The sequence below is a fragment of the Lynx canadensis genome, chromosome D3 (genome assembly GCF_007474595.2).
Source record: "Lynx canadensis isolate LIC74 chromosome D3, mLynCan4.pri.v2, whole genome shotgun sequence".
In the NCBI taxonomy this organism is placed as follows: domain Eukaryota; kingdom Metazoa; phylum Chordata; class Mammalia; order Carnivora; family Felidae; genus Lynx; species Lynx canadensis.
The window spans coordinates 78,030,602-78,056,173 of NC_044314.2; the positions used below are offsets into that span (position 1 = coordinate 78,030,602).

Consider the following 25,572-nt stretch of genomic DNA (forward strand, 5'->3'; position numbering starts at 1 on the left):
TATCTCCTTGTGCTTTTGATTTGTGTTTTTCTTTCTTTCTTTTAAAAAAAAATTTTTTTAATGTTTATTTCTGAGACAGAGCATGAGTGGGGGAGGGGCAGAGAGAGAGGGAGACACAGAATCTGAAGCAGGCTCCAGGCTCCCAGCTGTCAGCACAGAGCCCGATGCGTGGCTTGAACTCACAAACCGTGAGATCATGACCTGAACTGAAGTCGGTCACTCAACCGACTGAGCCACCCAGGCGCCCCTCTTTCTTTTTCTTTTTTTTTTTTTTAAGTTTATTTATTTTGAGAGAGACAGAGACAGCACAAGCAGGGGTAGTGGAGGGGGCGGGGGAAGGCAGAGAGAGAGAGAGAGAGAGACAGAGACACAGACACAGACACAGACACAGAATCCCAAGCAGGCTCCAGGCTCTGAGCTGTCAGCACAGAGGCTGACATGGGGCTTGAACTCACGCACTGTGAGATCATGACCTGATCCAAAGTCAGATGCTCAACTGACTGAACCACCCGGGCACCCCTGATTTGTGTTTTTCTAATGACCAATCATGTTGACCATCTTTTCATGTGCTTATTGATCATTTACTTATCTTCTAGTCAGATCCTTTGCCCATTTTAAAATTGGGTTGTCTTGTTTATTATTGAGTTGTAAGAGCTTTTTATATATTCTAGCTTCAAGCCCCTTGCCAGAGAGATGATTTCTAAATATCTTTTCCCATTCTGTGGGTTGTCTTTTTACTTTCTTGATGGTATCATTTGCAGCACCTAATGAATTTTTAAACATTTTCCTTCAGAATTCAGTCGGCGTCTTAAGGAGCGCATGCACCACAATATTCCTCACCGATTTAACGTAGGATTGAACATGCGAGCCACAAAGTGCGCTGTGTGTCTGGATACTGTGCACTTTGGGCGCCAGGCATCCAAATGTCTTGGTAAGAGAAGCAGTGGTGCGTTTGCCGTGGGCACCTGCATGTCTCCCCCTAAACAAATCCATCTGATGGGTGTGGGTTTTTTCCTTTAAAAATGTTTTACCATATAGTGCATTCATTTTGAAGCTTTTCATTCCAGTGGGAGGACGCTACTTTTCCCGTTGAAGGAGAGAGCTTATACATGTTTCCAGCTCACGTGTCCACCCCCCGTGTGCAAAATGCCTTGCGCTTTGCTGATTTCCAGCCCTCCCGTTTTGCCAGGCTGCCCTTTCCCCACCTTTAGGCTGGGTGCTGGCTCCAGCTGAACCTTGCCAGTGGGTCCTCTACACGCCTGTTTGTGGCGGCCTGGGGAGAAGCCAGGACAACTGGGTGGAGAGCACTTGGCTCTCATGTTTCCTCTCTCTGTAGGGAGGACCTGGCTCCTGCGAAAGCTTAGGGATTTACCTGGGTGATGAGGCCTGACCGATGGGCCCTGGCTGGGGCTTGGCTGGCAGGAGGAAGAATGGTCCAGGGTTCGACAAGGTGTTTTCAGGTTGTTCACTGCTTTTCCCCAGAATGTCAGGTGATGTGTCATCCCAAGTGCTCTACGTGCTTGCCAGCCACCTGTGGCCTGCCAGCCGAGTATGCCACACACTTCACCGAGGCCTTCTGCCGTGACAAAATGAACTCCCCGGGTCTCCAGACCAAGGAGCCCAGCAGCGGCCTGCACCTGGAAGGGTGGATGAAAGTGCCCAGGTATTGTGACAGGATGGCTTGGGCTGGGGCATGTGCCGGCGAAGATGCCACCCCAAAATATGCCACTTTGGAACCAGGATTATTTTGAGCCAAAGGCACTTGAGAAACAGCAGGTCTAAGAAGGCCCCTCTGACCTCCCCTTTCTCTTCCTGAAAGCAGGAGATAAATCTCCCGTGTAAGAGCACCCCTCCCTTTTCCAGGAGGAAAGAAATATTCTCACCAGAAGCAGGGAGGCAAGGCTTGTAGACAAAACTCTGCAGATAAGCCTTGTTAAAGTAACACCTTATCTTCCTTTAGCCTCCCCATACATTTTAGTTGCTTTTTCATAACCACTACTCTTTGTTCAAGCTAGTATACAAACACTAGGCCTATCTGCTTTTTGGGTCTTTATTTTCTTATGGAGATTTCCAGGTACACACACATAAAATAAAAACCGTATGCTTATCTCTTGTTCGTCTGTCTGATACCAGTGGAATGCCTAGGCCAGCCACAGAACCCACAAGGGGAGAAGGAAGCTCTGCCTCCCCTGATACATGGACGGCACAGGGCACTTCCATTCCTGAGGTTTCCTAGGGAAGCGTCGTGGCTAGGATTCCCCCTCCCTCCTTCCCTCCTGAGTCTAAACCTATGTTCTTATCCATCCCTATATCCCCAGGAATAACAAACGAGGACAGCAAGGCTGGGACAGGAAGTACATTGTCCTGGAGGGATCTAAAGTCCTCATTTATGACAGCGAAGCCAGAGAAGGTAAATTAAGAATTCAGGGGGAATTTCATTGCACGTGGTTGACCCAGGTCTCCCAGTCTTGGCGTGAAGGCTTTGTTTTTCCAACTGCGTTGCAAGCCTTCTACGATTTTCCATTTTTGAAAATTAAAAACCAAATGACTTCGCTAAAGGTTATTGGTACGATACTCACGTCTATAGGTCTCCCCTCTGAGGAACCTGCAGGGTGCTGCCCTGAAGATCCTACCTGCTAATACACCTTCAGAGAACTTCTGCCTCAGTCAACTAGCCCATAAATCCGCATCGTCAGCAGAAATTTGACTGTGCTACTCATCTGACACACTTTATTTTGTTTTTATCTTCCCTCTCCGCCTTCTCTGCACACCTTTTTCCCTCCTCCTTTGTTCTCGTGCGCCTCTCTTTCCATGCATACTCTGTCTCTCTTGCCTTGTCTCTCTCTCTCTCTCTCTCTCTCTCTCTGTTTCTTTCTTCCTCTCTTCTCCCCTCGTTCTTGTTCCTGTTCTTTTGGTTTTCTCTCTGCCCTTCCTCTTTGCACCAAGCTGGACAGAGGCCGGTGGAAGAATTTGAGCTGTGCCTTCCCGACGGGGATGTATCTATTCATGGCGCCGTTGGTGCTTCTGAGCTTGCAAATACAGCCAAAGCAGGTGAGCGGAAGCTGGAGAACCCACGGCAGGGGGTGGGGTGGGGTAGGGTGGGGAGGTGAGGGTGGGGGTGGGCACTGGGCTGGATGAATCAGCAGGGGGAGGAGGGGGTGCCCTCCTTGGCTCCCCCTTTTTAGTGGGGTCTAGGACTTGCATGCCTGGGCGATGTCTGACACCTCAGGGCCATCCCTCCCAAGAATGAGAGGAATCCACAGCGGACCCCTGCTCTCTGTCCCATCCCCTAGATGTCCCCTACATACTGAAGATGGAGTCTCACCCACACACCACCTGCTGGCCTGGGAGAACGCTCTACTTGCTGGCTCCCAGCTTCCCCGACAAACAGCGCTGGGTCACCGCCTTAGAGTCTGTGGTCGCAGGTGGGAGAGTTTCTAGGGAAAAAGCAGAAGCTGATGCTGTGAGTATGGAGGCAGGAGCTGGAGGCTGTCTTTGTAAAGTGGGCTGACTTGGGAACTGACCTGAGTGGTGGGGCCCCTCTTGCCGCCTCTCCGGGGGAGGGATGGCCGAGACTGTCATGACTGGGACTCTTGTGTCACTGAGATACAGGCTGTACGCGGTCTGTCTGGTGTCACACACCCTCCCCCGGCGGCCCTTTAGAATGAGGCAGTCAGTGCCGTTAGCCAGCTCTTGGGGCGGCGATTGATCTTGGTCACGGCAGCAAATGTACTCATATGGAAATCCTCTTTCTCGTTTACTCTGATGAGTTTATTTGCAAGCGCTTGGCTGTGGAGCAGCACAAAAGTCTGCCGACAGCCATGCCAACTTTGGGAAGGCTTTTCATAACCTTCTCGTACCTTCCACACGAACTGCTCTTCTGTAGGCAGGTTTGGAATCCTACTTACCCTTAAGATGTTGGAACTGTAGGTGTGCCTTGATTGGCATCACTCCTCCTGGAAACTTCCAGGATATAAACAGGGCTCCTTGCTCATTGGTGTTTTCTCCACCAAAGACCAAATGCTGGGCTCCTAGTAAGCACCTTCACAGTTCACAATGGTGAACTTCTTAACCATGAGCCTCCTGATCGGAGCTTTGTTCACCGGGTGGACCAGTGATTTGATGACTTATTTTGTGGTTACCTGTGTGAGCCTGTTATTGAAATCCATGTTAATATGTGTACAATAGGGCCGTGACTGTATTTCCTACGAGCTTCTGCCTGCGTGGGTTCAGGTAAAGAGATTCAGAAGCTTGCTTCTTTGGTGCTGACACTGTGCTTTGTACTTTTGCTGCAGCCTGGAGGGGAAGGAGCCTTCCATGTGGCTTATTAACCCTTTGCAGGTGGAATCTCTTTAGCCTCAGCTTATTTCCTACCACAGAAAATCTCTCTACATCTATTTTATTTCTGCATCAAGCTGAGGCATTACTTTGATGCTAATTAACAACCACCCCAGAGATAAGCAGTAACATTCATGTTTTGCCTTCTGAGCTCAGATCAAAATAGGGGGCAAGCCAAGACCAAATGTGTGTTTCTGGCATTTTCAGGAGTAACCTTCCTTCCTGGCACCAAACTTCTCTCTGTTCTTGCTTTTATCTCTCTGGATGGTTTGGTCATGAACAGTTCCATCTTACCATGTCCTTGTTTTTTTCTTTTCCTTTCTTTCCTTCTTTTTTAAATTTGTTCCAATACGAAAAGAAATTGCTTGGAAACTCCCTGCTGAAACTGGAAGGTGATGACCGTCTAGACATGAACTGCACACTGCCCTTCAGCGACCAGGTAGCACTGTTCTCTGGACACTGGCAGTAGCCGCCCCCTGCAGTCAAGAAAGAAAGGGCTCTTCCTTGATGGGGTTGTCCCCGGGATGTGATCATGCTTATGTTGTGCTTGTGACCTTCTCTCCTTGCAGGTGGTGTTGGTAGGCACTGAGGAAGGGCTCTACGCTCTGAATGTCTTGAAAAACTCCCTCACCCATGTCCCAGGAATCGGAGCAGTCTTCCAAATTTATATCATCAAGGACCTGGAGAAGCTACTCATGATAGCAGGTGGTAGGCCAAGGACATGGCGCTTTCTCTTCACTGTCGAGGGAAACTACCTGAAAGCCAGTGTCACGCTTGCGAAACACAAAGGCAGGCCCTCCTGCAGGCAGATGGGAGCAGAAGCGGCTCTTTCCCCCGTGTCCATGCTGGTGCCCAAGCTGATGGCGCTCTCTGCCCAGATTCATTCCCCTGGTGGCCAGTGCAGTACAGTCTGACACCCCCAAAGAACACTTCACCATTCAGCCAGGGGAAGAGTAGGAGCCTCAGAGTCCTGGTAACATCAGACGCTTTGATGCCGGCGTCGTGGCGAGGTCACTGCCACCTTGAGCCATGGCCTTCTGAGAGCCTGCCTGTTAGCATGTTGCCTCTTATTTCTGTGTGACCCTCAGAAACCCTTCATCTGTTCACTGGTTAACATTTTGCCATATTTTCTCTCTCTTCCTATACAAATGTACATGCGTGCACGCACACACACTAACTTTTGAGCCGTCTGAGAGTCCCTTGCAGCTGTGACCCCAAATTCTTCACCGTATCACCTACGAACATGGGCATTGTCTCACATAACCATGGCAAAAAATTTTTTCTCTCTTTATTGGCAGTACTATTTTTTTTTTTAATGGAAAACAGTAATTTGTTGGCTCAATGTTCAAAAACATCCACAGTCAGGTCTTGTTTTAGGCGTGGCTGAAATAATATGGTCAGGAACTGGCTCTCAACACTTACTCTCTTTGCCTCTTTTGTTTTTCTGCTTGCTTGCCTTCCTTCCTTTCCTTCCCTCCCTCCCTCCCTTCCTTTCTCTCCATCCCTACCTTCCTCCCTTCCTACTTGACTTTATTCTTTAGAAGCGTTTTAGGTTCACAGTGAAATTGAGCTTAAAGGACAGAAAGTTCCAGTATCCCTCCACCCCCACTATCAGCATCCCCGACTAGAGTGGGACATTGGACATAACTAATGAACTTGCAGTGACACATCATCAGCCAGGGTCCAGAGTGTCCGTGAGGGTTCACTCTTGGTGGGTTTGGACAAACGTGTAGTGGCATGGGTCTACTGTCATAGTATCACACAGAATAGTTTCACGTGGCACCGTTTTTGGATTCAGGAAATTTATCCCTCGTTGGAATGCAGTTGTCTGACACACTACTCATAGTTAGAATTTACCTGTGGCTCCAATAACGTCCTTTCTGGTATTTTCCCCCCTGATTTGTGACCCAGTCCCAGATTGTGCACTACATTTAGTAGTGTCCCATTAGTCTCCTTTAATCTGGAATGCATCCTTGGCCTTCCTTTGGTCCTCCATGACACTGACCTATCAGAAGGGTCCGAGCCTGTCATTTCATAAAATGTCCCCTCCGTGTTCCTAACCCATCCTCATCTTCACTTTGATGGGGATTGTGTTTGAAAGTATAGTTCACATTCTCTGATTATGTCGGCAGAATTTTTTTTTGCATCCCAGAATCTTGACCAAGAGGCCAGATGTTTTCATTTTAGATCTGAAACTTGGACCTAAGCTGTGTACACAGAAGTGTCTGGGAAACTCTGTTGACCTGCATGGCCCCGCGTGGATGTTTGTGAAGAGAAGTAGAACTGCCATCCCGCACCTTTGCTTCCCTGCCTCACACTGACCATGAAGCTCTTCCTTTTCCCTTCAGGAGAAGAGCGAGCTCTGTGCCTTGTTGACGTGAAAAAAGTGAAGCAGTCCCTGGCGCAGGCTCACCTTCCCGCCCAGCCCGACATCTCACCCAACGTTTTTGAAGCCGTGAAGGGCTGTCACTTGTTTGCTGCTGGCAAGGTAGGCTCTCCTCAGGGCCTCAGCTGGCAGAATGTTCTTGAGATCGGCTCTTCCCTCCTTTTGAGGCAGCTTACCAATTTGACCTTGAAAATTGTATGTCTTCTAACTGGGTTAAATTTCTGTTGCTTCCTTTAGACACATGAAGGAATTTGTGTAGCCATGAAATTTGCACAGGCTTTGAATCTAAAGGAAATGTCAGAGAGAAAAATGAGAATTTAACAAAACTGAAAGGAAGATCCATGCTTAGAATGTGTACGTGTGTGTATATCTGTGTCAGTGTGTGTAGGACAGAGTCTTTTTTTTTTTTTTTTAATCTAACATGGATCCCCACTCCTGGACTGGATGAAAAATGTTTTATTACTAGAAATTAGCAAATTCTGATTTATGACATTTATAGAACATAAAGTCAGTTCACAATAACTCAGGTTAATTGTTTGGTAGCTAATAGCATATTGATTTTGGTGCATAAATACATATATTTTCTTGCCTGCTTCTTTAGGGAAACTTTTTTTATTGAAAAAATTAAGAGTGTTTGTGGGTGCCTACACATAAACATGTCTAACTTTAATGAAATCTGAATCAAGCATTTGCAGGCCGCCTGAGGCCACTGGAGTCATCCTGTTGACAACCACTGACTTTCCCTTCTCAGAAAATGGCTCACTGGGAATCTGTTGTTTAGCCACTGAGTCAGCATTTACCCAACACATCCTGTGTCCCTGACTGAGCCTTCAGAGAATTCTGTGCTGAGGAACGGAGGACCAGTGGGGGAGGGCTATGGTTGACTCCAGGAACCTCCTGAAGGGGCCTTGACCTTGGTCACTATTCTTGAGGACTTTTGGTCTCTGGAATTCTTTTCTTAGTCACTTATATGATGGTTATGATTAATTGTGGCAATAAAAAAAGGGGGGGGCAGAATATAAAGTGGGAGAATGGCTGGCCTAGAAAGGTGTTGATTTGAAAAGGTTTCTTAGAGGAACCTTAAGGGGCTGATAAAAGACATTGCTAGATGGGCCCAGGATTTTCAGACGGGGACTGAGCAAGGTAAAACACCGTGTGCTCTGTCAGTTTTATCAATTCTTTTCTTTTTATTTAAAAAAAGTTTTTTGGGAGTTCCTGGGTAGGTTCACTCAGTCAAGCGTCCAACTTCGGCTCAGGTCATGATCTCCTGGTTCGGGAGTTCGAGCCCCACATCGGGTTTTGTGCTGACAGCTCAGAGCCTGGAGCCTGCCTCAGATTCTGTCTCCCTCTGTCTTTGCCCCTCCCCTGCTCACACTCTGTCTCTTTCTCTCTCAAAAAATGAGTAAACATTAAAAAAAATTGATGTTATATTCCTAGTTTTGCTCTGGAGCCAGTATACACACGACGGACACTCTTTTTCTGTTCCCTGATTGCTTTTCAGATTGAGAACGGGCTCTGCATCTGTGCAGCCATGCCCAGCAAAGTCATCATTCTCCGCTACAATGAAAACCTCAGCAAGTACTGCATTCGGAAAGTAAGTCCTGGGCCTCACCTGTCCTGCTGTCCCCACCAATTGATGTGGAAGACGTGCCGTCTCAGGGAACAGTGTGTGCCAGGTCCCTTCAGCCTTGGTGATCTCTAGGTAGGGGGAGAGGGAGAAAGAGACAGACACACCTGGAGGAAGCTTCAGAGCATTGAGTGGCTGCCCTTTTCCCTCTCATTTTCCTTCTGTTTGTGAACGGCCTCTCTAGCCGGCCCAGTGAATTCAGCCCTTTGTTATGGGAGAAAGGAAGCTGGCTGATGGAAGAGACACTTCGTTTCAATTCACATAAAAAAGGAAGGACATCTCTCTGAGAAGCTAGCAGTCTCTGGTGGCACTTATCAGAATTTATGTCAGATCCTAGAAGTTTCTATTATTAACCTTTGGAGAAGCCAGTGCTGGGTTCTGATGTGTAATTAGGGAGCTGATTGTCCTTGGAGCAGAGTGGTGGTGATGGTGACTGCCGTGTGGACAAGGTACACATTGGATCATTTGCCTCACTTCCTGAGACTGGCCGTTGTCCCTAGGCTAGGAAAGCGCCACCTGTAGTAAGCCTGCTTTATTTCAGGTGTCTTCATGATTAGTCTCAGAAGTGAAATGACTGATGGGTGAACATACATAGAGGTCATTCTGTGTTAGGGAAATAGTTTCATCCTGGGTGGGCTGTTCGTCCACCATCCAGAAACTGAGCTGGTTATTATATACTTTCCACAACAGTTCTGAAATGCAGGGGTGATAATCCCCAATTTTCAGGTTAGACAATTGAGGCTGGCTTGAGATCCTGTTACAAAGTTGAGACCAAAACTGAAGTTTGATTTTTCCCTACCATTTCACTGTGTCATGCTGCCTAAAAGTTTCCTCATACTTAGCAGGTGATCAGAAATATTCAGTGATGATAGTGTGGATTGTGAGCTTGAACTGTTAGCTTTAGGAGATTTCTCAGAAATCATTGCTTCCCTGTAATTCTTGGCTACTGTTTTGAATAAGCATGCCTAGGTTTTTTTTTACTATTAGGACTGGCCTGAAAACAAGTGGAAGTAATTAGAAAGCCCATCACTAATGGAGATGACAACAATGATGATGAGAATAATCATATAGGTGATACAGGTTCACGTTAGAAACTTAGCTTACCAAAAGAAGGAAGCTTAAAACCACTCCCTCTAACCCTGTTTTCTCCAGTTCTTTTCCTCAGATAAGAATTTGCATTTTTAAAGATCTGTTTTTGCAACCTTTTCATTGAAATGGTGTTTCTCTTTTTGGCTGCCATTTGACCTTATTTTCTTGGTCTTGGTCTGGGGTTGCAAAGAACTCAGAGGTAGCAAAGGGATGATCAGCCCTCGTGGGGGACATGAAAGGATGGAGTGTGCTTTGTGTGGCTGAGAACGTGAATAAGTCCAGAGGTGACCGTCTCCAAGGCTGGTTAGTTGAGGCGGAAATGGAATAGCAGTGGAAATGGGGCTGCCCTGTGTTAACTCACATCATTTTCTTCTACCCTCTGTCTCAGGAGATAGAGACCTCAGAGCCCTGCAGCTGCATCCACTTCACCAATTACAGTATCCTTATTGGAACCAATAAATTCTACGAAATTGACATGAAGCAGTACACGCTTGAGGGTAGGGCCCAAGTCCTCCCCCCCGAGCCCGCACTCTGCTCCAGCCTTGCCACCAACACTAGCTCATTCCTGAAGCCCCGCTTCTCACCTGACTTTACAGAATTCCTGGATAAGAATGACCATTCCTTGGCGCCTGCTGTGTTTGCCTCCTCTTCCAATAGTTTCCCTGTCTCGATCGTGCAGGTGAACGGCGCAGGGCAGCGGGAGGAGTACCTGCTCTGCTTCCACGGTGAGTCAGGGCTTCCCGCCCGCCACTGGTCTGATGGCTCGCAGACACCAGGAGCCCCAGACCCTACCAGCACCCTTGCCTGATCCAGCTCTCTCATATTCTCTCCTGAGAGCAGCCACTTCTTTCCTTCTCTGCCCCTTCTCTCTCCCTTTCCTTTCTCTTTTTTCCCTTCCTTCTTTCTTGCATTTTCTTGTGATGTTTCTCTTCATTCTTTTTCATTTCCCCCCTTCTTCCTATCTCTGGGTCTTTCTGTCTGTTCCTCCTTGTGTCTGGGTCTCTCTTTCTCCTTTTCCTCCTCCTTTTGCCTCTTATTTTCTGTCTCTTCCGCTTTCCTTTAACACGTCTCTGAGAGATGTGACTCAGCAAAGGTCTTCAGGTTTTAATGATCCAGTTAAATCTGGCTGGTGGTCCCCTGGGTTCAATCCCTAATTCTTCTATCAAAGTATGTGTCATTGATACTGATGCCTCTGGCTGTGCTGATGCCCCGGGCTCCAACTCCTTGCAGAATTTGGGGTGTTCGTGGATTCTTATGGAAGACGTAGCCGCACAGACGATCTCAAGTGGAGTCGCTTACCTTTGGCCTTTGGTAAGTGATGCAAGGTATGGAGGGCTCTGTTCTGCCAGCAGCTGGTGTCCTAGGAAAAAATTGCAGGTGGACTCCTTTTTGGGTTAAGCACTATGCTTATGGATTACATTAGACACCAAGCACCACAGGTGAGAGTCACCTGAAGAAGTGTTCAGGGCAAAGATTCTGATGAAGAACCACGTAAGCCAAGGCCATTGGCCTTGTGAAATATCTGTTAGGCTCTCATGACAGAAAGGAGAGCATTGCCTGTGAATTTAAATCATTTCAAAGGCTGCAGAGTATCCCATGGCATAGCTGAACACCTGTCAGTTTAATCAGTTCTGATTAGGCAGAGCAGGTAGATCATGCTCATTCTTTCTGTAAGTACAAACATTGCTATGATGAACACCTTGCACTGATCTTTGCACACTTGTCAAATAGTACCTGCTGCTCATAAGCCCTCAAAGTGGAGCTGCTGGGTCAAAGCATAAGCACACACCTACGTGCAAATATGTACATACATGTCTGTGTGAATGTTCTGAAATGCCGTTATGGTTGAAATACCTGTCGAGGCTATTTGGTTTATCTATTGCTGCATAACAAGTTCCAAAACTTGTTACGGACAAGACAACAACAACTTGTCATTGCCTAAGATGCTGAGGCTGGACTGGATAGTTCTGCTTCGTGCGGTTCCAGTGGGGGTACTGGGATAAGTAGGAAATCCAAAATGGCCTCACAAAATGGCAGGCAATTGGTATAATTGTTGGGAACTCAGCTTGGGCTGGTGGCTGGAGGTCTCAGTTCCTCTCCACGTGGGCTTCTTCCAAGAGTGCAGAAGTGCAAGCTGGCAGGCCTTCTTGCTACCACCACATCCTACTGGTTAAAGCAGCCACAGGGTCAGCCTAGATTCAAGGGAAGGAGGCTCTCTATCCACCAGGGCCTGAGTACCAGGAGGCACGACTAACAGTCTAATACCAAAGTCCTAGTTTACTGAAAGGAATGGTAGTGATAATCTCCTTTACTTTTAAGACAGAAAAAGATCTCATCATATCCTAGAGTTTCAGTGACACTATGATATTGATATATAGTATTAAGGCCAGAAATATTTAATTATCTATGAACCCGATCTTTAATGTTTTTTGAAAACATATACAATGTAACACTTTAAAAAGGTATACAATGAAAAGCCTCACCCAAATAACCTGTCTCCCTAATTCTCCATTCCCTCTCCCCCAAAGGGGGAAAAAATACTTCTTTGAGTTTCTTATCCTTCCAGTGCTTTGTGCAAATACAGACGCATAAGAAAATATATTCTTATCTACCCCCCAACACACTTTAAAAATGCTTTTTGTTTAAATCAGTATGGTGACACACTTTACACATTCTGAATCTTGCTTTTCACACTAAGTAAAATTGTACACTTCAGGTTTTTTTTATGTATCAGTACATAGAGAACTTCTTGCAGGTTTTACAACTATGCAGAATTCCATAGATGTACCATAATTTATTTAACTGACCCCCTATAATGTCCCCTTGAGTTGGTTCCCATCGTCTGCTCTGACAACATGGCAGTGAGTATACCTGAACATGCCTCATTATGTTGGCACATGGATGTATGTGTAGGATAAATCCCTTTAGGTGGGACTGCTAGGTCCAAGGTGGCCTTGCAGCCTGGTTTTGAGTTTCTCTTTTAACCCTTCCTTGCCCATGCTCTTCTGTGGTGGCCATGCAGCCTACAGAGAACCCTATCTGTTTGTGACCCACTTCAACTCACTAGAAGTAATTGAGATCCAGGCACGCTCTTCTCTGGGGTAAGCATTGCCCTTTCAGACTTTGAAAACCTCGGCGGTTGGGGCTTGGGGCCAAGTGTGTGTTTCTTTCCATTCCATCTAGCAACAGAGATAACCTGAATGTAAACTCTTATCTGGAACTCCATAGGACCCCTGCCCGAGCGTATTTGGAAATCCCGAACCCACGCTACTTGGGCCCTGCAATTTCCTCAGGAGCGATTTACCTGGCGTCCTCATACCAGGATAAATTAAGGGTTATTTGCTGCAAAGGAAACCTTGTGAAGGAGTCCGGCACTGACCACCACCGGGGCCCCTCCACCTCCCGCAGGTACAACACTTCTCCATTACAGGAGGTAGAGTGTTTTTCTGTAAGATAGCAGGAAATTTTGCTAAACTGGTCAAAGGTTTCCCAGTCTTCAAGCTCAAGCCACTCATTTCTTTGGGATCTATAGCACTAAAGTGCCCTTTACAAGCATCAGGAGAATTTTTAAATGCCCCCTTGGAAAAAGGTGGAAGGAAATGTCTGGTCTTTCTCTTTTGAGTTTTTTAGTGGCACTAGAATCGATCATGAATTGTGCATTCATTGCTTTAGCAGATACTCTGCCATGCTACTTGGGCTTGCTGCAGGAGGTATGGTGCTGAAGAACCAGATGCAGTCCCTCCCTGATAGAGCCCAGTGGGAGAGAGGCCATGATGAGCAATCAGGCAATTATAGCCTAGCTTAGAAGGATGGGCCTCTGACTGGGGTAGTTTAAGGCACCACGGGAGCCCAGAACAGGGTTCCTAGCTTGGACTTGGGGGCCAGGGAAGATTTCCCAGAAGAAATAACACCATCCGTATGGGCCATGCTTTCCTCTTTCTTTGCATGTCTTCTAATTTTTTGTTGGGAGGCTGAACATTTCAAATACTATAATGTGGCAACTCTGGAAATCAGTTCCCCACCTCTCCCCCGTTTTTGTTGTTGCTGTTTTTGGTGTTATTTTTTTAATGTTTATTTATTTATTTTGAGGCGGGCGGGCAGAAAGGGAGAGAGAATCCCAAGCAGGCTCTGCACAGACAGTGCAAAGCCTAATGCCGGACTTGAATTCATGAACCAAGAATTCATGACCTGAGACAAAATCAGGAGTTGGCTGCTCATCCGACTGAGCCACCCAAGGGCCCCTGTTGTTCCTGTTTATTGAGTGACTCTCCTGGACTAAATCTGTAAAGTCTGTATTCTTTGTTATGTGGGGCTGGCCATTCAAGTTTCTGCTTGGTTAGGTTAGTTATCAGCTAATGACAGGGCAGAGATTTTGTTCAATGCGTTGAATCAGTAAGTCTCTCACCTTTTGCTTAGGGTGTGTGTTGGGCATACCTTCAATGCTCAAAGTCAGCCAGAATTGAGAACTGAAGCCTTCTCAGGTTTTTCCTGTGTGCATGGCCTTCTAAATCCCTATGAATATAAGGGACCATTTCAAAATGCCTTGCAGACATCTTATTCCCAGATTTCCTTTTGAGTGTTTTAGCCAGCCTCTTCCCCAACTGGTAGCACTCCCTCAGGTATTTGGCAGATTAAACACTTGCTGTTGATTGTTCTTGATAAACATCTGGGAATAGGGCTTTTCTCATGAGCAAGCCCTGACTTGGGTCAAGGAAAAAGCCCCTCGAATGGTCTTTTCTGGGGAGTAGCCATGCAGGTCAGACTGTTTTCTGGGGATGGGGCTTTTTGGGGAGTTTCGATCCTGATCTCTCTCCAGAGGCTACTCTTACAGGGCTCTTAGTTTCAAAACTGCAGCTCTGGGGAGAAAGGGGGTAGAAATAGGTCACATTAACATGTCACAAAACTTGTTCTTACTGGGATTATCAGTTATTTTTCTTGCATAAATGCCCTTGCTGTTAGAGTTCTTACAAGTCTGGTTAATTTCCAGAGTTCTGAAAAGTTTATTTTGACGGCTGTTGCCAGTGTTCTTGTTGCTTTTATGGAGGAACGGGTGTTCGGCGATCCTTGCTGTACCATTCTGGAAGTGCTTTTCCTCTTTTTGATACAGGTGGTAGCGCAGCACACATTCTTGTACCTAATGTTCCTTGGAGACTGCTCCACGTTGGCATCAGAAGTATTCTTCATTGTTGTTTTTATGCCTACTTAGCATTCCTTCATGTGACCTTGATTTATTTAACTGCTTTTTTATCAATGGATTTTAGGGTTATTTACAGACTGTTGCTACAGTAAATTAAATGATTTTGTGCTTCTGTCATTTTGCATGCTTAGGAATCTATCTGTAGGATAAATTCCTAGAAACAAAATTGACGGGTGACATCAGACGTCTGTTTGTAATTTTGATAGATCTTGCTGAAAATTCCTCCCTGAAGGCCAGATCCATCTGCAATGCCATCAGCAGTGCATGGAAGTGGGACTGACCTGGTCTTGACACAGAGGGCTGTGAGCCAGATCCAGGTCGATGTGGAGCTTTGATGTATATAACTTTAAGATCTTGGTCTGCAAATAAATTCTGAGATTATTTAACCCAAGGGGAATATTTAACTGACCTAGGATTTAAATTTTTCTGGAATGGTATGTCTACTCTGTAAAGAATTACATGGATCCCCTACCATGTGCTAGACACAATGTCTGGGGCTGGGGATCCACAGATGAAGACATGTTTTTATTCTCAAGGGACTTAGTCCCTCCACCACATTGTAATTATCTCTAATATTAAAAAATGCTTAGATCTTGAAAAAAATCATAAATTTAATATTCTGAGACTATGTCCTAATGAATAGTTTTTCTTCTATTGAAATATGAGTTAGTCTGAATTTTTGGTCAGTGTGGTTTTAGTCCCAGGCACTTGCTAGAAAATCAGAAGTGCCAAATAACCAGCGGTTCCTAACTCTTTTGGCTTGACCCTGCCTCAGAAGGAACTGTTCAAAGGGCTACAGTTCTATCCTGAAACGTCCAGATTTTCTTTAAGTAGTTTCCAAGTCATGCCAAGAACAAATCAAAGTACCATAATTAGATTTTTTTTTTTTCTCCACTGCCTCACTAATTAGATGGCAGGCACCTTCCTTCTGAGACTATATGGTGTCTCTGTAAGAAGTTGCTTATTCCTGTGGTTGGAAATGGTTCCGGTTCCTTTGAACAAGAGGCAGAAATAATGCTGTTGCTTTCCTGCTGTTGCCAGGCATGTGTGGAAAATCAACAGTTAGTCTTTGGTTGTCTCTTGGCTTGTAAAATGATCTTTTTATGCAGACTGCTTTGGCAGGTCAGAATGTAGAAGCCCCGCTTGGCTGAATATGATTCACTGCAGGCCTCATTGCCCTGGTCTGTTTAGCAGAGCAAGAAATGAAACTCTTTGCAAACAAAACAAAAACAAAAAAACATAAAATTGGCATGGTAGATCATTGGTCATTAATGGATACAGAGATAGAAGATTGCCCACTTGGCCTAGAATGATGGGTATTTTCTTTCATTCCATTAATCTGACATCCCAAATGGCCTTCCTTGAGCCATCCTCCTTCCCCAGGGCATTGAGTATCTTCTCACTTGCTTTATGATGGGCCCCTGTGGACACATTTTATACTTTCATCTCCATTACAAACAGGCTTAATGTAATTCTCCTAGTTGGAATTTATTTTTTTTGTCTTCCGTATCTTAAAGCCACACGACTAGAGATGAATATAAACCTTCATTTCAAGATGCTGAAATCTGAGTTATCTCAGATTTTTCTGCTGTACCCACCTAGCACAGGAGGGTTCTGGCTTTCTGGGCATGTTATCTGGAATCTTGACAGAATTGCACAGGGAAGCCAGACAATGACTTGAAAAACTTCACAATGAACTGATCACTTATCTAATTATCTCTACTCACCTCTCTGTTTCACTGTAGAGCAGGAATCAGCAAACTTCTGTTAAGGTCCAGATAGTAAATATTTTTGGCATTGTGGGCTATATGGTTGTCTCAACCATTCAACTATTGTTGTAGTATGAAAGCCCAACAACCAGTGCAAAACCAGATGGGCATGGCTGTGTTCCAATAAAACTTTATTTATAAAACCAGGGCATCTGTCCAGATTTGGCCTTCAAGCTTGCTCTAGAGTCTCTCCTCCCCCAGTAGGTGCCTTTGCTTCTCATTTGTTTTCAATTATGAGCATTGACAAAGAGATTCTGGTAGTTGGACCAATAATTGAAGAAAAAATCAACTAACTTGGCCCCTTCCAAAGAGAAGGATTTAAATATCAAGGATTAAGATGGGCCTCTGGGAAAACCAGTGACTCTCTCAAACATTTCTGAAGAAATGACTGATTTTACTGCAAAAGTCCAACATTGATGGAAAGTATGTCATCGAGCATATTAGCATACAATTTCGCTGCAAAAATTAGAGCAAGATAAATCAGTATGTGATTCATACTTGGCTCATTCTTAGAATCAGCCTGTAATTCCAATTGTAATTTAGATTTTAAAAATAACGAGGATAAATTTACTTGCCCGATTTCTACTTTTATTTTCTGAGATAAAGTTCCAATCAATCAAAACATGTTCTCCAAGTAATATTCTCCATAAAATGTGCCCATGTTAAGTCGGTTCCCTTTTCCTGGCTCTAATTATACTGAGATGAGGAGGACTGAGTACTTTTTCTGCTCGTTGGGGTGGGAAGGAATTCACTCTCAGTTCTGTTTCTGGATCTCCCTTCTTCAGAGAGGTGGTTAGGGCCGTACCTGCTGAAATCTTCATTCGAAATATCCAGGCCGGGCTCGGGGGAGGGTTGGATTGGCCATACAAAAAGGCCCCAGTGTTTTCTATTGTTTGGTTATTAACTGTCAATCTTCAGGGCCAGGGCCGTGTTTTGAGCAACTGTACTGTTTTTGTCTGTCCTGCTCAGTTTTCTAATTCTGTCAGGCCTGATCCCTCTCACATCAGTATTGGGTGCCACAAAGATGCTTGGAAAGCCACCTGGAAGGAGAGGTGACCAAACACCAGGCCGACGAGTGAGACAGAATTGGCAGATGTGTACAGGCTTTCTCAAAATTGCTCCCTTGCATCAAGGGCCTTTGAGCAGCCTCCTCCCCTAAATGAAGACTTCCTTCTGTGCCTTACAGATTCTGCAAAATACTTAGGTCAGTAGGATACTGGGTGGGGATTAGGATGTCAAACTGACCTGTGTCGGAATCCCAGTTCTGCATCTCCCTAGCTCAGGCCAGGCACTCAGCCTCCCTGTCTCCACATCGCCTCTGCTGTGAGGGTCATGCCTGCTCTTAGCTTGTGGAGCTGTCATGACAATGTAATGAGTCAAAGCACATAAAGAGCTTAGCACAGGGTCTGGCAGTAAAAACCTGCACTGAGACCAGGAAGCTTGATTTTCTTTTGTTGTCCTCTTTCTCTTCCTGTCCTATCAAAAGAAAACAAAAAGCCTGAAGAACTCCTGGTGGGATTGGGACCTGGGGGTTGCTCAGAGGAAGAAAATGCCCCTTTGAGGTTGTGACTTCTCATTTCGCACCTCCCTTTCCTGTTGCCCGCAGCCCCAACAAGCGAGGCCCACCAACATACAACGAGCACATCACCAAGCGTGTGGCCTCTAGCCCGGCGCCACCGGAAGGCCCCAGCCACCCACGAGAGCCAAGCACACCCCACCGCTACCGAGAGGGGCGGACAGAGCTGCGCAGGGACAAGTCTCCTGGCCGCCCCCTGGAGCGAGAGAAGTCCCCAGGCCGGATGCTCAGCACGCGGAGGGAACGCTCACCTGGGAGGCTGTTTGAAGACAGCAGCCGGGGCCGGCTGCCTGCGGGAGCCGTGAGGACCCCACTGTCCCAGGTCAACAAGGTGAGGCACCATCCGGAGAGGCCAGAGGAGTGACCTGAGGAGCTGAGGGCCCTTTGGGGCCACTGTTGTAAAAAGGAGACTCTGTTATTATTAATTCAGATGTTTTAGGACATGGTAACAAGTTTAGGAAGAAAATGTATTTAAGAAGAGGCCTTTCTAAGCAAATGGATAATGCATACATGTCTACCTCAAAATGGAATAGCTACCCTAAGGTATATCATTCGCTTCCCCAGAGGCAACCAGTGTTCGCAGTTTCTAGAGACACTCTATGCACATAAGCAAGTATCTATGTGTATCCTTCCTTCTTAAACACAAATGATAGCCTACTATACAAAACGCTTATGTCTTATTTTTTTCAGGCACATCTACAAATACGTACCTCAAGAATTTTTTGGAAGGCTACACAGAAACTGGTTAACAGTGGTTGCCCCCTAGAACTTTGAGCTTTTTGAAATCTTTAAATCATACACGTTATTATCTGTGTAATTTTAGGTTAGCAATTGAGATGGAGGGATGTGTTGAAGGAAAGGGGACCCCGACGAGCAGGGGGAGGCCCAAGTACTTGATGCCTCCTCGGTAGGCTTGGTTCCAGGGACCCCTCTGGACAGCACAGCCACCTTTCTGTCCTTGGGGGCTGGTTTTCTAGATCACATTCTCCCAAGGCCACCTGCAGTTGGCTCTTGGGACCCCTGCCGATAAAGAGAGGAGGATAGGCCATTCAGTGTTTTTTCTTCTCCCCTCTGATTTACCGATAAAATGGGGGCTTGTGTGTGTGTGTGTGTGTGTGTGTGTGTGTGTAACAGAGATCCATCCACAGCTTTGGAGAATTTTCTGTGAATGTCATTCCCTGATGAACCCCAAGCTCAGAGCTGGAGCCGTACTGTGGAGCACTCCCTATTAACAGCTGCAGGGAGGCCGGGTGGTGCACACTTCCTCCTGGGATCAGGCAGGGGGAGCACAGGCATTTCTGGCCCCCTCAGCTAAAACCCCCTCCTTATTTTGCTCCTAGGTCTGGGACCAGTCTTCAGTATAAATCTCAGCCAGAAAAACCAACTCCTCATCTTAATCTGCAGGAAAACCCCAAACACTCTAAGGAACTTTGCTGAAGGGGACCCCAGCCCCCATCTGCTCAGCCACCCCACGGCACAGCTGGGTCCAGACCCACCTCAGTGTGGACGCCCTGCAGCCAGGTGGTGCCGGGCTGAGGCTCTCGGGAGCCGTCAGCACCTTCCTGCAGTCACCCTCTGTGCACTTTCTCTTTCAGAGCATTCACAAACTTTTATACCTGGCTCTAGCCTGTACCAGTTCATCAAAGGAAACCAACCTGCGCTAACTACAACGTGGTTAGAATCCTATTTAATAGCTACTTTAAGATCCTAGGGTTGGTTGGTTTTCTTTTTTTTTCTTTTTTTTTTTTAAAGACAACAGAATTCTTAATAGATTTGAATAGCAATGTATTTCCTGTCGTAGTCATTTTTAGCTAGATCACACCATCAGGTCTTTGCTACGGAAACGTATTGTAGAAGAGTCCCCGCCAGTTGGCTAACCTCCTGCGCTCATGTAGGTTCATTCTTGTTCCAGTCCATCCTCACAGATGGCCCTGTTTTACCCAGGGTGACATCTTAGCCAAATGTTTACCGTTCTCATTGCCTTTTATGGCCTTGACGACTTCCCCTCCCACCAGCTGAGAATGTACGGAGGTCATCAGGCCTCAGCTCGGAGGCAGTGACTTGGGGCCAAGGAACCTCGAGGAGCTCTCCCTCCCCGCCCCTCAGCGTCATCTCCCCAGCCTGCTGTCCCTGCTTTCCATGTAGCTTTGGCCAGGAAAGCATGCAATAGACTTGCTCGGAGCCCAGCGTTGATGAGTCTCTGGGCCCGGGAGAGGACCGGGGGGCCATCCACCTCCTGTCCGCGACAGCGCGTCGTTCCCCACCCTGGGATGGGAAGAGACCCGTCCGGGAGTTCTGCATGGCGGTTTCACTGCATGTGCTGCCCCCTGACCTGGCTGCCCCCCTGGGTTGCTCTGCCAATGTACTAGTACCATACCATCGCTCCCGCTGAATCGAGACCCTCTGACCACTTGCCAATTCACTGGCCACAAAAAGCTGCAGTCTGTAGCACTGAACAAACAAAAAACCAAACGCTCAAGCCTTACGACCAGAGAAGGATTTCAGCAAACCACCACCTCACACCTTCACGCTTCCCTGCCGCCTCCCTCGTGGATGACTCCGTGTTCACACAAAATCCAGCACAGTTCTACCCCACGAAACTGTGACTTCCCAAGTGAGCCTTTCCCTAGGGCTAGACTAAGACCAGGAAGTTGGAGAGAGCCGCGGCCCCTCTTCCACCTCTGCTGGGGTCAGGAGGTCCTCCTTAGGTGCAGTGCTGCTCACATGGTTTCTCTCTGCCCGCTACCAGAATGCGAAATTCCTGGCAACTGGTAAAGAACCAACCTAGAGGCTTTGCAGTTGGCAAGCTAACAGCGGCCTTACTTCTGCCTTTAATCTCCCACAAGGCATCTCTTGCTTCTGATTCTCCATGACTCTTACGCATGCCTCGAACAACCAAGGCACATCCTAGGTAGGCTGAAAGGTAGACCTGTTTCCACCACTGCAGGGGATCATGACCACGTTTCAACCCACGTCAGATCACTTTCCAGATTGCAACCTGGCCCAAATCCCAGCTCCTTCCTGCTCGTCTCTTAACCTAAGTGCTTTCTTGTTCGAAACGCCTATGTCCCTCCCTCCACGTTACTGCACCCTTGGCAGGTGTCATGCTGTTGTGTTTTATGTGTCGCTTGGAGTCTTTGGGGTCATACTGCATCCCCTCCCTCCCCCAGGGCAGATCAGACTGAATGTTTGCTGAAGTTTTTGTCTCTTGGTCCACAAGTATTTGGAAAGGTCACTGAAAACTGGTCTTTCAGTCTTGGCATTTCATTTAGGATCTCCATGAGAAATGGGGCTTCTTGAGCCCTGAAAGTGTATATTGTGTGTCTCATTTGTGAAAAATGCTTCCTGCTATAGAACTAGCTCAAAAGACTGTACATATTTACAAGAAACTTTATATTCGTAAAAAAAAAAAAAAAAGGAAATTGAATTGGTTTCTACTTTTTTATTGTAAAAGGTGCATTTTTCAACACTTACTTTTGGTTTCAACGGTGGTAGTTGTGGACAGCCACCTTCACTGGAGGGTGGGGAGCTCCGTGGGACCACCAAGATGCCAGCAGGAAATACCGTACCACGAAATTGCAGTCAAAAGCTTATTAGCATACGTAAGATTCTAGGTCTCCAAAAGTACAGGCTTTTTCTTCATTACCTTTTTTATTCAGGATGAGGAAAAGAACACAAGGAACAATTCAAGATCCACCTTGAGAGGAATGAACTTTGTTGTTAAACAATAGTGAAATAAAGCAATGATCTAAAATGTTTGCTTTTGTGCAACGACCTCTTCTTTTCTTGAGAGACCATACAAGTCCTCAGTATTGCCAGTGTCAGCATGGGCTTGTTACTGTGGCGTGGGACCTTGCTTCCCTCTCGAGGAGGCTTTTTTCTGGGGTCGGGGGAGCAACACAGAGGCCGGAGCACACTGCTCTCCTGGAGTCAAGAGCCCGGTAGCAGTCCTTCCCAACAGCAAGACCTTGTTGGAAGTTTGGTCACTATTTCCAGTGAACCATAAACTGGCTGTTAGGTCACTTTATAGGACTGCAGAACAGGAAAGGTCCTTATGCAAACAGGCCATTTTGAAAGGATTACTTGAGGATGGATTACCTAATTTTCCCATAATGCAGCTAAGCAGGAAAACAGGTCACTTTAAAACTTCTCTCCATTATAAGGTCGTGGGGGAGTTTTTAAAAATATTTTTGACAGAGAAAGAACGACAAGCGGGATAGGGGCAGAGAGAGGGAGACACAGAATCCGAAGCAGGCTCTGAGCTGTCAGCACAGAGCCCGATGCAGGGCTCAAACCCACAAACAGTGAGATCGTGACCTGAGCCAAAGTTGGATGTTCAACCGACTGAGCCACCCAGGCGCCCCGGTCGTGGGGAATTTAATGATGTAGATTTATTTCCTTGGGGGGAGGAGTTTGGATCAAGGTAATTTAAAATGTAAATACTTCTATTTTTAACTGGATGGATTTTTACAGTCTGTGAGGTAAATTTTTCCCGTGATTGTTAGTACAAACTCTGCTTGATCCAAACATCAGTTTTGGCAAATGGTGAATTTTTTCATGGTTCCTGTTGCTTTCTACTCTTCGATTTTTATTTTCCAATGAAGGTATCTGACCACAGTCACAATCGGACTGGGAGGGCCACATCTGACATGCTTCTTACAGGGACTGTACCTGCAAATCTGTTTTCTACTTTACTGATGGAGATAAAAATCTGCCAAAGGTCATAACTATAAGAATGAAAATGACTCAGAAGATGAATAAAATGTCAGAACCTTTCTTTCCTTATAATACTGGGGAAAGTCCATTAAACACCAACCATTTCAATTAATGTCCTGAGGATTCTTGGCAGCCAAGGAATACTTTCTAAGTAAATACGGTTTGGTTCCAAAAGGAATGTGCCAGAAAGGTTCTTTGGACCCTAAGGAATGACTTCAAAGAACTGACAAATCACTCAGCCACACCATAAAATGAGGCCCAACCTTCCACGGGGCCACCACTCCTGTTTCTTAAGCACAAAATCAGACATCACGTTTTCTGTGCTTAATTTTCATGAGACTAAAGACACTGATTGTACAGCAAATTTCATAACCATGAAACTAGGTTTTGGAGACTTAGGCCAAAAAGAGATAATTTGCTTAATGGGACTGAAATTCGTCTTCAGAAAACTTGGGCCTCTTGAATCAGATTTGCTTTAGAAGACATCCATGCAGATTTAAGTCTAAAGCATTAAGGCTACGCCTAGGAGCAGCTAAGCTTCCACTCGCAATACAACAGCTGAATAGGCCTGTCCCAGTGGTTCTAAACCACTGAACTTTGCTCCCCTACCCTAAGAACATCTGACAAAAGTCTGGAGACCTTTTTGATGGTCACGATCGGCATCTAGTGGGTAGAGGCCAGGGATGCTGCTGAATGTCCTACAACAGGGCAACCCCTACCCCCGAAAAGAATTATATCAGGTCCAAGTGTCAATAGTGCCAAGGTTGAGAAACCTTGGCCTGTTCTAGTCAGATTTCTCTCTGGGCAGTTTAAATATTTCTTATGATGTCTACACCATGGAGACTGGGGCTCCAGGCACACAATGTTTGTATGAGAAAAATGTTTCATCACTTGCCTAATCAAATATTGGCTTTATTTTCCAAAGCTGGGGAGGGTTGGGCTAGTGGAAATATAGTACAGTGTTGATCACTTGGCTTTCCTTTGAGTCTATCAATGATTAATGGAACTAAAGGGCTTGTTGGAGGTAGAAGAACAAACTTTGAAAATGACTTCACTACTATAAGCAACTCAGGTGGTCTTTCCAAGAACCACAAAAAGGAAAGCTAAAGGTGGCCTAGGGTACTCACAATTTTCCAGATGAGATGGGTGAATTCACACCAAGGTGGTAGAAAAGGCAGCAGTGAGGGCTGACATCTTCATCCAGGCAAAGGCCCTTTAGTGGTGCTGAGGACGAAAAAGATGAGGACTGGGAGCTGACCCAGAGACAGGGTGGGCCCCGCAGATTGGACTCTGGCTGCTCCAGCCTTTGGGATCCTCTCCAAGGGTCTGACAACAGTGATGACTCTCAGGAAGGCCCTACAGATGTTACTACAACAGCTGGGATGACTTAGGTTTCAGAAGAAATGCGTGTGTGTTCCTAACTTCCTTATTTTCTCCTGAAGACAATTAGCATTGGTCTTCCAGGTCAGAAGGCTCTGGCTTGTTCCTCCACTAATTTGCTGATCAAGAGAGGTGCTAAGGGGGGGGGATTTCTCAGAAGCTGGATAAAGATTTGAGTGGTCCATAGACTTGGATCCTCATCAATTCATTCAAACTGTAAACACTGGTGGAGAATCGGGTATTGGGGAGAACTGAACACGTTTGGAAATGAAACTGTTCATCTAAAAATAATGGGAGGTGAACCAAATGGCATTTTATTCTTCCCTAAAGTGGCTGTCTCTGACCTCAGCCATGGATGAGATTACTGATGTTCTGGGTTTTTAATCCTGGTCTTTGGAGTTTGGAAAGTACCTAATTAAGCGAGTTGAGGGGGCTGGCATTTTTGCTTTTCCAGCCTCTTAACTTCCTGTTTGTGGCCACATCCCATCCATGTCGTAAAGGCTTTGTGGCTCCCAGTGTGGAAAGAGCCCTAGGATCATCTAGTGCTAGTCCAATCCCTCTCATTTTTCAGGAGAGGAAGTCAAGCTAAGAGAGGCCATGTGATCTGCCCAAGGTCATACAGCTAGTCAGCAACTGAACTGGATCAACATCCCTAATCTCATTAGGGAGGGGACAGTGGGAGAACGGCCAACTTTAATGTGAAGTCAGGGTTTGACCTGGTTTCGGAGTGCTACTGACTTCCCTTACATTATTTACACCCATAAGCAAAGCTGGAGGAAGGAAAGGGCTTTGCCTGGGTCCTTTAATCTCTGGTTTCTGTATTTTGACATACGATTCTAATGACCCATACCATTTTACTTACATGTTAGTAATTTAAAGGCCTTACCTTTGGCTCTATAAATTTCACTTGTACATAGATTTCCGGGAGGAAAAATACAACTTCACTCAAAAGCAATTTGGGTTAAGCTTTAACCATGTAACCAGTCCTCACCCGTAATGGGAATGCTAATAAAGCATTGCCTGCCTCGGTCATAGGACACTTCACTTCTACATTTGGCTTTGCCTCTGTGATCTGGGGTCTCCTCTGACCCTGTGATTTCACATCCATGAAATAATTTCCCTTACCTCTAGCTTCTTGGGTATTGAGGATTTCACTTGGGTCTGTGAGCAGTCTTTCGAACCATAGGAGACTTCCTTTGTGTTGCCTTTTAAAGAAAATGGAAGTCTTTTAGATACACAAACTGCTGTAGAGAATGCGGATACCTTGGTCCCATGGAGTGGCTATGCCTGCATCCTTCCACCACAGTGGTGGTCTCTCTTGGGGGGTCTCCTGTGGCCTCTGGGCTGCAGAGAGCTCTCACAGGGTTTACTGGTCCCCAATTAGTTTTTACAGTGGATTTTTAAGTTCTTACTGTTTCCCCCTGCGGCCTGGGGCTGATGGCTTCCTCTGAGCTCTGACTCTGACTCAGGCTAGCAGCCAGATTCTCTAATCCC

The 25,572-nt window shown here is 46.1% G+C and overlaps 1 protein-coding gene across 2 annotated transcripts in view; it reads left to right on the top strand.

Annotated features, from left to right (window-relative positions):
• The window catches only part of LOC115528104 (citron Rho-interacting kinase), a 131,117-nt gene extending 110,426 nt beyond the window's left edge, over positions 1-20,691 (top strand). Inside the window, exons 27-43 of one of the 2 annotated variants that reach the window (XM_030335930.1) lie at positions 794-931; positions 1,483-1,663; positions 2,319-2,410; positions 2,947-3,051; positions 3,294-3,463; positions 4,189-4,233; positions 4,697-4,777; positions 4,908-5,043; positions 6,687-6,826; positions 8,226-8,318; positions 9,829-9,937; positions 10,037-10,165; positions 10,671-10,751; positions 12,463-12,541; positions 12,669-12,848; positions 18,013-18,313; positions 19,323-20,691. In XM_030335930.1, the coding sequence (XP_030191790.1) occupies positions 794-931; positions 1,483-1,663; positions 2,319-2,410; positions 2,947-3,051; positions 3,294-3,463; positions 4,189-4,233; positions 4,697-4,777; positions 4,908-5,043; positions 6,687-6,826; positions 8,226-8,318; positions 9,829-9,937; positions 10,037-10,165; positions 10,671-10,751; positions 12,463-12,541; positions 12,669-12,848; positions 18,013-18,313; positions 19,323-19,346 (2,084 nt within the window). In that variant the 3' untranslated portion in view covers positions 19,347-20,691. Of the gene's footprint in view, positions 1-793; positions 932-1,482; positions 1,664-2,318; positions 2,411-2,946; positions 3,052-3,293; positions 3,464-4,188; positions 4,234-4,696; positions 4,778-4,907; positions 5,044-6,686; positions 6,827-8,225; positions 8,319-9,828; positions 9,938-10,036; positions 10,166-10,670; positions 10,752-12,462; positions 12,542-12,668; positions 12,849-18,012; positions 18,386-19,322 lie in introns of those variants that run through there. The other variant, XM_030335931.1, reaches the window with a different exon arrangement.
• The last annotated feature ends 4,881 nt before the right edge of the window (positions 20,692-25,572 follow it).